General features: G+C 39.9%; 1 protein-coding gene across 6 annotated transcripts in view; it reads right to left on the bottom strand.

Annotated features, from left to right (window-relative positions):
- The window catches only part of CPED1 (cadherin like and PC-esterase domain containing 1), a 297,503-nt gene that overhangs the window by 19,924 nt on the left and 266,560 nt on the right, over window positions 1-11,019 (bottom strand). For 4 of the 6 annotated variants that reach the window (XM_082472283.1, XM_082472282.1, XM_082472286.1 and 1 more), the window contains 4 exons: window positions 4,870-5,090; window positions 4,520-4,621; window positions 4,019-4,106; window positions 19-165 (listed from right to left, as the gene is read on the bottom strand). In XM_082472283.1, the coding sequence (XP_082328409.1) occupies window positions 19-165; window positions 4,019-4,106; window positions 4,520-4,621; window positions 4,870-5,090 (558 nt within the window). Of the gene's footprint in view, window positions 1-18; window positions 166-4,018; window positions 4,107-4,198; window positions 4,622-4,869; window positions 5,091-11,019 lie in introns of those variants that run through there. The other 2 variants (XM_082472284.1, XM_082472285.1) reach the window with 2 other exon arrangements.

Here is an 11,019-nt window from a genome sequence, read left to right as displayed (position 1 = left end):
GAGAGCCAGCATAAATACCTCATGAAAATGACATCCGCATGTCCCCTGCAAAAACTCTTTGTATCGCCCCATTGTTATAGTGAATGTGTCAACCACTTCATAGCCATATTTTTTTGCAGCTTCCAGAATAATCAAATTTTCTTTCCATAAATTCTGAACTTCACTCTGTATTGGAAAAGAGAACAATAAGAATTTTGATTAAGAAGACTTTTATGATTTAATAATTTAGGTAAAATCATGTAAATGTCATCTTTTTTAAAGATTGATCTTATTGTAAGATAAAGAATTAATTTCTTTAAAATGTGTTCTAATTTTCATGTTCCCCTTATATAAACATTGATGTAAATATAAAATAGCAATATATCAATATCTATAGTGACACACAGTTTGGAACTTTTTCTTCTATGAAAAGCAGTTAGGTTTATTGCCCACAGAGATCCACTGAAGTAGCTAAGATTCTCAATTTAAAAACCAAGACTTGAAAATCACAAATTCTAGCTCCATCTATTTGAATTCTTATTCTTTTAGGCATCTGAGTATTAATTAGTATGTTTTGTTTTTAGCTCTGTGCTGGAGGACAGGAATACAAGGATAAATAAACCACGGTACCTGCTCTTAAGACATTGCATTCAAATAGGAGAAACAGATATGTAAATATTTACTAAGTCCTTTATTGGAGGTAAATATACCAGGCTCTGGGCTGGGAGAGAAAAGGGAATAGCTCTGCAGGGGCAGGGGGACAGCTGGACAGGGAGACTTCAGGAGGAGTTCCTGAGCAGAGTGAGGTTTGCTGGTTGGCAAACAGAGAGGGGGAGTGTGCTTCGGGCAGCCCCAGAATTGAGTGAAGGCTCCAGCTGCTGCTTCTCTAAATCATATTCCTCCCTCGCTCCCCAGCTGTGTCTGAGGCAATGATGGAGCTCGGCAGGGGTTCTAGTTCAGGTCCACTGTTGAGAAGAGGTACTCCTCCACCAAGTACTCCGGCTCCAGGATGCCTCGTCGGCTTGGCCAAGACTTTCTCAGACTGACCCATAGTCTGAGACTCTTCCTACCTCATCCACCTTTCTTCTACTCCCTTTATATCAGACACATTACAGTCCAACACGGTTCCCAGTACAGAGTAGACATTCAAAAAATATTTCGTGCAAGATTGAGTGATATGCATTGGGTGGTGTGGTCTGAAACTGTTCTCGCCTACTCCTGCCCCCTCCTTTTTATTCTTCTCAAACATTCTTTCTAATAAATCCCTTTATTCGGCTAACCCTGTCATGGTGTCTGTCTCTTTGAGAACCCAAACTAACACAGGGAGGGAATTGAACTCCCCTTGTCTTTGCTAAAGAACAAAAATAATTTGTTTTCATTTTCCAGGTAAAACAGCAAATAATTACTTGCATTTATTAATCCACCTGCAAGGTAAAAGAAGCAGTACAAAGACATCTAATTTTCTGTCTTCTCCACTGTGCTTGCATAACTATTTTTATGTGACATTCAAAGAAGAGTGTTCCCCCCGGCCCCCCAAATAAATGTAGTGAGTAGAAAAGGCTCATAAAGGAAAAACCTGGAGGAAAAGAGACAGATGGGAATTTGGTCTCTGCCATCCCCTGAAAAATAATGCTCAAGGTGCTCAATACCATTTGTAGGCCTTTTCGTGGTTGGTGACAGTATCCTCTCAACTTTAATGTGTCCAATTATAAAAGGTAGAAGAAACTTTACAGTAAGTGTTTCACAGAGAAAGTTCAGTTCTCTGGGAAATAGACTCTGAGTCAGAAATTTGCATGCAGGGGGCCACCAGGAAAGCGCCCTGGGGATCAACTCCTCCAGGGGAGTGAGGGCCTACACGCTGGATAGAGAGAGAAGTTGAGCTGCAACATCGTTGCAACAGAGGCTTTTGCTGATCCCACCGGGAGTTCTAGAGCTGGGGTGGCCCTTCTGAGACGGCCCAAATTAAGGAAAGGGGGCTGAGTCTTGGTTGAGGCTCTGCCCAAAAGGCAATTCCTGCTGGGACTCAGGTCACACTCGCAGCAGCCCGGAGGAATGAACGTCTCAGTCCCGAAGGGACCATCTGGGAGCATCCAAATCCTACAAAACATCACTCACTCACTCACGTGTGAGAGGTTTTCTGAGAGTCTCGTGTGCTGAGCACGGTGCTTTGCATTTGGGGTACCGGAGTGAGGCATGCAGACTTCCCTCCCCCGTGCCTGCTCCCACAGACATTAGTCTAGCAGGGGAGACAGACAACCAAAGCTGGTATCTCTTGAGGGACCCGCATGAGGACACCAGACAATGTTACAGGAGCTCAGAGCAGGAAAAGCCAACTGAGTCCAGGGTGTCAATTAAATCTTCCCAGAGAAAACTTCATTTAACCTAACACTTGAAGGGTGACCAGAAGTTACGCAGGTGAGGGGGTAGTGGGAGAGTGTTCTTTAGGAAGAGGGAACAGTGACCTCAAAGACCTGGAGGTGACTGAGAGCATGGCATGCTTGAGGAGCCGAAACACTCGGTGTGGAGTGTGTGTGTGTGCGTGCACGCGTGTGTGTGTACATGTGTGCATATGCGTGGAAGCAAGGACTAAGTCTACCGAGGAAGGCGGAGGCCACGTCTTGAGTGGCCACGATGAGGATGATGAATGCCAGTGTCTGATGACAAGTTCAGAGTTCTTTTCTGCCTCCAACTTACTCTTGTCCTTTTCTCTTTTGTTCTATCATTCCCCCTCCTCTTCTTCCCTCCTTTTGTTTTCACCCAGTTTGCAAAGACCGATGAGCACAATGGAAGCCCTGGAGGCAAGCACAATGGTTAACAGTGTCTGGCACAAGGTAAGTGCCGAAGAACTGTTGGCAGAGATGAGTTCATTCTAGATCTAAGCAGGCGTCACAAGTACTCCAGTTCCTGTGAGAAGCCACAGTCAAGGAAGCAAAGCGGAGCTACCAGAGTCCTCAAGAAGGAATTACACATTTGACCTGCAGCTTTCAAATAACATTAAAGGAGATTCAACTCATAACCCACAGAGACAATTATCAAAAGACCCCTCTTCTAATCCCCGACCATCTCAAACCCTTCAGCTACCCCAGATGCTAAATGTCTCAACTCACTTTAAATGACCTTAACCCTTCCTGACTCCAAGAGGCTGAATTTGGAGGTTTTATTTGGACCACTTTCTACCAATTCTCCTGCTTTTGCATCACAGATCTGGCGGCCAGGCAGGCAAAGTTTCGAGAAAGTAGAGGAGGGTCCTGTAATCCCTGTTGAAGAAAGCTAGGAGTGCTTGTAATTGACACAAAAATAAATCTCACTCGGTTTACACATTAAATGGACAACCTCTTGTCTCCCCAGTTCCCAGTGCCCCCCCGAGCTCCCCTGAGCAATTGCACACAAACCCGGCTGCCTGTGAACTCTTCTCTCTGACAAGAGCAGCTGGTTCTCTTATCTACAGATGTTGTCTTTCCTTTCTTTTCTGAGACTTCTATTTAGTGTTGAGACTAACTATTTACTGTCTTCTGTAAGAACTGGTCAGAGGCCTCTAACTCCTTCCATTTATGAATATCCAACCAGAGGCAAGATGAATGATACTACTTTAAAAATACTACTGATTTTTTAAAGCAATCAGTCAGAAATCATCTTAAAAAGACACCTTTTTCCTAAATACTCATTGATACTGACAATTTCACATGTGTTTCAGCACGAGCCTTTAACGGTGTGTGAAACATTACTGAGGTAAGGAGATACTTAAAGCATGATCCATCTCATCTACCCCTCAGGTCTTTATCTTTTCAAACTCTGGTACCCCCTTTCTTCTTTTATGAACTCAAAGCATTATTTATGACATATTTATGGGCTGTAGTCCCCTTATTTCCAGGAATAATTATATCTGATTTATAATCATAATCCTTAAGTATATCATCTCCTTCGAATTTTATGAAGGTTGCTTAATATTATGTAGTGCCCTTTGGGTCCTTTCTCAGACACCAGCAAGGATCCTTATAGGAACCTTGAAGTTCACATAGCCTGGTGAAAATGGGCTTACCTGCGTTAAGAAGTGTACTCCATCCACCGGCAGATGAAATCCAATTCCCAAAGTTTTGATGATCACAAGGATATTGAGTAAATTTTCCCTGTGAAATAATCAGAACTCAAGCCATGAACTTTGATTACATTTCTAGATGTCCGTGTTTACATAAGCAAGCAGAGTGGAATTCCTTTAGAATGTGATAATTGGCATATAGGACTAAATTCTCATTTTATAGATTTAATATACATTAGTGTTGTTTTTTTTTTTTGTGGATAGAGTTTTATGTGTCAGTGGGCATGTTTTGATCTGTAGTAAATGTAAACTTGGATGCCGAAGAGCCAGCTTGTGATTGGAATATAAAAGTATTTTGAAACATTTTAAACTAGACTTTAAATACTGGATTCTAAATTACAACTTGCCCTTTATATAAAATCTTGATAAAATTCTGTCACATCGAGTAACTTTTTTTTTTTTTTAATTAGAACACTAATGGCAATTATTATTGCAGAAATGTACCTCTTTAAAACCTTATGAATAATTTGCAGGTGATTGGAATTAAGCCACTGAACACCACCAACGACTAATACAGTCTGGCTGGTATTCTCCAGGGGATGTGATCTGAAAGAAAAACAACACATGTTGCCTTGAAACAGATGGTAAACATTTTAACAGAATTGCCTCACATTTCATTGAACCATATCTGGCATCCCGATCACAGGACCTCCCTGTCATTTCTAACTCGTTTTCAGCCATATCACTTGGTATTTAAACTTTTCAGTGCATTTGATATACAGCAAACAATTATGACAGCTAGTAAAACATCAATCCATTGTGGTATTGTTTCATTCAAAATAGTTCCACTGTACCTTTGCAAGAGATGTTCAAGGGCTTTTTCAAATGTTGGTCTCAACGAAGGGCTTATCCAGAACTGTGGATAGTAGGAATAACTGATCAAGGTCTTCCCACCATTGACGTTGTGATACAATTTAGTGCCATGAACCTTCTGCCATTCTTGAAAGGTTTCATTCAATCTTTCGATCAGATAGTACATTATCCCTCTGTTGGTCGAATCTCCAATGAAAAGAATCTATAAGTTAAAAAATTTTGCTTTCAAATCTGATGCTTATATGATATAGAAGACAATATAAAATAAATAATTTGATGAAAACAAAGCCGCAAATCTAATTGAAGGACAGCCCTTTAAATGGTTAGAAATGACATTAATCGTATTCTCCCCCAAACCTGTTCATTTTCCTTTTCCATATTCCTAGTAATGACATCATCTACTAACTCACGTTTAAAGCTTTTTGCTTTCTTTATGCTGTCTTTAATTTCTCTAACTCTCTTACGCTCTTAACTTTCTCATCGCATCAGCTTAACAAGTTTCATTGATTCAAATAGGCATGAAGTATTCTAGTGCTGTAAGAATACTTAGAGATTTTCCAATCTCTTTATTTCATAGATGAGAAATCTGGGAATCCACAGAGGTTAGATAGCTCGATAGAGGTCAAGCTACTACTTGAGAAAAGAGCCACAGGACTGGAATTTAATTTTCTGAAAAGCAGTCTGTGTTCCAGGGTGCAAATCCCAGTGCCATTTGCCCTGGAAGCCTCTCACGCATCACCTCCTTCCCATTCCCACCAGCAGAGCCCTGCTTCAGGCTCCGACTGCCTCAAAGGTGTGCTATTGTTAACACTTGCTTAATAGGTCTTCTTGCACAACGGCTGCCCTCTAATCCATTCTCCACACAGTAATACTGGGATAAATTTCCAAATGTCTCATCTCACTTTCACACTCAAGAACCTTATCGGCTCGCCGCATACTACAGAGTCAAATCTTAACTCCTGAAGTTCAGTTAACATTTGCTGAATTTTTATTGCATATCGGCTTTTGCTAAATGGAGATTTCTCATGGGCTACTCACTTTTAATCTTCATAATCATGAGGTGTGAATCATTCTCTGTTTCACAGATGAGGGATTTGAGGCTCAGGGAGACTGAGGTTATAAATCTAGTAAATGGGGAACACAGGACTCAAATCCAAGTCCTTTATCTCCAAGTGCAGGGTCGATGGCCCCATCCTCTCAACACTTCTCCTAAAGTAAGCAGGTCAGATTCCTACTTTTTCACTGAACATGATTTGCACTCAACAACATCTGTTTTTCCTTGTGCTAATCCGTCTGCCTAGAAAGCCCCTCTCTCTGCAACCCCACCTGTGTAAATGCTACAAATCTCCAGACTCGCCATAAATGGCTCTCTCAGCTGGTCTTGTCCAATGCCCCAGCGAAAGCGACCTTCTCTGTCCTCCGTGATTTCATTATAATTTTTATTTCCATTACTGATTTTATCAAAGACTACATGAAATTATGGCTATTTGTCTCTGTATCTTTTTTCTCATATCATATCAAGAAGTATTTGAGGTCAGAGTCAAGGTTAATTTCTAAACTCTAATTTCCCCCATAGTTCTATGCATGCATTTTAAAAATATTTACTGAACTGAACGTCAAAGGGACTTTTGTTAGAGACAATTCCTTTCAATGTCTTTGGAGAAGGTTTAATCATGTACATATTCACTTCTGATTTTAAGAGCAGTCGCTGCATCACTTCTCAGGCACTAGTGCATTCGTCCATCCATAGTGAATTTAGTGAGACTCTGCAAATGTTTATTTTTTCCACAGTAAGTGTATTCAAGTAGCTGTGTGAAGAAACCCAGAAGGCATTCTCCTTCAGAATTTGCTTCCCATCAAACACTGTTACCATAAGCATCGCCAAACTCAACTGAATGACGTAAGATGTCAAGGCCCCAGTCACTGAGTCTCTCGGTCAAGTTCCATTTGGGGCAATAAAATCCCAGTATGAGAAAGATACTTTGTGAAATCACTTGAAATTCTTCCTACTGGATTTGACCTATAATTATTTCTGTTTGTTTTTCTGGCCCAGATTTCTGATGTTTTAAAAGGGAAACTTTGAATAATCAGGAAAGCTCTTCATTTCAGAGACTAGTAATTATCCAACTCCATTTGTAATAGTTTGCTAGGGCTGCCATAACAAAGTACCACAGACTGGGTAGCTTAAACAACAGAAATTTATTTTCTCATGATTCTTGGCTAGAAGTCCAAGATCAACGTATTTGCATGGTTGGTTTCTTCTGAGGGCACCTCTGCTTGACTTGTAGATGGCCATCTTCTCTGTGTCTACATATGGTCTTTCTTCTGTGTATGTCTGTGTCTTAATCTCCTCTACTTATAAGGATACCTGTCATATTGGATTAGGGCCCACCCTAATGGCCTTGTTTTAACTTAATCATCTCTTTAAAGGTTCTATCTCCAAAACAGCCACATTCTGAGGTTATTAGGACTGGGAATTAGGATTTCAACATATGAATTTGGTTGGGTAGAAACACAATTCAGCTTTTAATACCAGTAAAGGACCTTGGAAATCCAGTTGTTAAGCTAAATTTCCACTGCAGATTTTTCTTATGGGGTCTTTTCATTTCAGTATCAAGACGCAATCCCTCCTAGTGTCTCTCTGGGCAGCCAGTAAGATCACTGGGTGTCTGTATTGTGGGCTACAGAGAGAACTACAGAGGTTGCAGAAAATCCAACGAGCTGCATGTGACTGAGAGAAAAAAAAATGTCTAGATTTCCATTTTTTTCTGTGGGGTTGTATGAAGATGCAGCCCACCAGTGCATGACAGGGGCAAAGAAGTTGTGTTTCAGAATTCTTAGGTACTGTTATTTATTAACCAGATGGTCTTAGACAAATTACGTGACCTCTTCATGGGTTCATTTCCTTATGTGTATATTGGGGAAAATAATAGCACCACTGTAAAGGTCTTTAATGAGCTTTTAAATACTGATCTTATTCCTGGCACACAGCACACAACAAATGGGAGCCAGCATTAAAGCACAGGAAAGCAACAAGTGCTTTGGAATGCTTCTAGTGTGTCCTGCAGTGCAGTGCTAGGCACTTTAGAGTTTGTTAGCTATTTCAGAGAAAATGTTAGTAAAGATAGGAAGCGTCTAAATCACAGCAGCCTCTCTCCTGTCCTATCCACCCTGTTACAGACTCTCGGCAGGGCTAGCAGGGTTGCTGGTGAAACTGAGACTCTGAATCAAGAGCCGGAAGAGACATCGCCACCCTGAGCAAACCAAGGATCTCTGAAAGGTTCCTCGCGTCTGTCTCCACTGCTGATCAGTGACTAACAAGAGCTACAGGGATGGGAGAAGGAAGCATCACCACCACCATCTGCAAAACAAGTTCTTCTAAACGGCAAATATCTAGACAGCATTTTTCAAGTCTAGTAGACACAGGTCCGGGAAGACTATGTCCTAGAGAATTATCTTAGCCCAGTGCCTTTCTATTCATGAAAGACAGAAGTGATAAATTATAACTAAAGTGAAAATGCACTTGTGAATTTTAAATTGCTGGTTCTGTAGGTGAAGCAGATTTTGGAAGAGGTTAATTGGTATTCCTAACTAAAAGATTCCTAACTTCAAGATATCAGCTTTTTTAAGTGCACACAATTAAAAAATAATACCCAGAATAAAAGTGGTTCTCTTCAGCCACATGATTCATATTCAGTCTTTATATCTTTTAGATCATTTGACTTGGTGAATTTTTAAAAGGAAATTTGCAGATTATTCATTTTCAAGGTCAACTTCTACTTTAAAAGGTCTAAATTACCATAACAAATATTTATAACTAGCCACACATTTTGTAAATAATTCTTCTTTCCTGTGAAGATTATTGCCCTATACTAGCATGCACAGGTGTTGGTTGGCAGATGCAATCAGAGAATAAAAAAACCAAGTAACCAGTAAGCAATTATAAAAATAATCAATGTTAGCAATAAAACATTAAAATAACTATTTCTTCCCCTAACAAAGATTTTTAAATGTCCAATGATATCATTAGTTCAGGGAAATGAACCCTCTCATATAATACTATGTAAGAACCACAAGGGAGAGATTTTTTCTTTCTTTCTTTTTTTTTTAAACTGTTGAATTCCAAGCGTCCAGAATACTGCCTGGTGTAAAAGTCAGTCCTCATTTGTTAAATGGATGATTGGAAACTTTGATGTTGTGTATATAAATCAGCAGTTTTCTACTTCTACGAAATTTCACGGATGCCCATGAAAATACATTTAAAAGCAAAATAAACTGGAAGCAACATAAATGTCTATCAGATTGATTATATTAAGGTATAATCGTACACTTGAATTCTTTTAATCTTTTAACAATGATATTGTAATATAGATATATTGTGATGGGAACATTTTAGTTAATGTTTATAAAAAGATGATTACAATCAGAATATAAATAATTGTTGCATTTTTGTAAAAGTAAAGCATATGGATGCATAGAAAAGCCCTGATTTTTAAAAAAAATTTATTATTTAATTTATTTATTTTTGGCTGCGTTGGGTCTTCGTTGCTGCGAGCGGGCTTTCTCTAGTTGTAGAGAGTAGGGGCTACTCTTCATTGTGTTGCGCGGGCTTCTCATTGCAGTGGCTTCTCTTGTTGAGGAGCATGTGCTCTAAGCGCGTGGGTTTCAGTAGTTGTGGCATGTGGGCTCAGTAGTAGTGCCTCACGAGCTCTAGAGCGCAGGCTCAGTAGCTGTGGCACACGGGCTTAGTTGCTCCGCGGCATGTGGGATCTTCCCGGACCAGGGCTCGAACCCGTGTTCCCTGCATTGGCAGTCAGATTCTTAACCACTGCGCAACCAGGGAAGCCTGACCCAGGTTATTTTGAAGTGAAGATATTATGACAGTTTATTCTTTTCGCTCATTTGTATTTTCTAAATGAACAGATATTGGCTTTTTAGATTAATTTAAAAAACAAAAGCAGCAACAGTGGCAACAATAACAGTAAATCTGTTTGTTTAAAAGCATTTTGAAAATTCGCGTAAGAACAATCAGCTTAAATAAACTTTATTTCTACTTTTTTTTAATTTTGAAATTCCAGTGTTTTTTTTTTTATTGGACTGTAATTGCTTTACAATGTTGTGTTAGTTTCTGCTGTACAATGAAGTGAATCAGCTATATGTATATGTATATCCCCTCCCTCTTGGACCTCCCTCCCACCACCCTCCCATCCCACCCATCTAGGTCGTCACAGAGCACCGAGCTGATCTCCCTGTGCTATGTGGCTGCTTCCCACTAGCTATCTATTTTACGCATGGTGGTGTACATATGTCAATCCTCATCTCCCACTTCGTCCCACCCCCCCAACCACCCCCAACCCTGTGTCCACAGGTCCGTTCTCTACATCTATGTCTCTATTCCTGCCCTGCAAATAGGTTCATCTGCACCATTTTTCTAGATTCCACATATATGTGTTAATATACAATATTTGTTTTTCTCTTTCTGGCTTACTTCACTCTGTATGACAATCTCTAGGTCCATCCACATCTCTACAAATGACCCAATTTCGTTTCTCTTTACGGCTGAGTAATATTCCATTGTATATATGTACCACATCTTCTTTATCCATTCATCTGTCGTTGGACATTTAGGCTGTTTCCATTTCCTGGCTATTGTAAATAGTGTTGCAGTGAACATTGGGGTACATGTGTCCTTTTGAATTATGGTTTTCTCAGGGTATATGCCCAGTAGTGGGATTGCTGGGTCATATGGTAGCTCTATTTTTAGTTTTTTAAGGAACCTCCATACTGTTCTCCATAGTGGCTGTATCAATTTACACTCCTACCAACAGTGCAAAAGGGTTCCCTTTTATTTACACTCTCTCCAGCATTTATTGTTTGTAGATTTTTTGATGATGGCCATTCTGACTGGTGTGAGGTGATACCTCATTGTAGTTTTGACTTGCATTTCTCTAATAATTAGTGACAGTGAGCATCTTTTCATGTGCCTCTTGGCTATCTGTATGTTTTCTTTGGTGAAATGTGTATTTAGATCTTCCACCCATTTTTCAATTGGGTTGTTTGTTTTTTTGATATTGAGCTCCATTAGTTGTTTGTATATTTTGGAGATTAATCCTTTGTCAGTTGCTTTATTT

The sequence above is a fragment of the Balaenoptera physalus genome (genome assembly GCF_965194825.1).
Source record: "Balaenoptera physalus genome assembly, chromosome: 8".
Taxonomy (NCBI): domain Eukaryota; kingdom Metazoa; phylum Chordata; class Mammalia; order Artiodactyla; family Balaenopteridae; genus Balaenoptera; species Balaenoptera physalus.
Note: the sequence above shows the minus strand (reverse complement) of the source record. Positions and strands in the feature narration are given on the sequence as shown.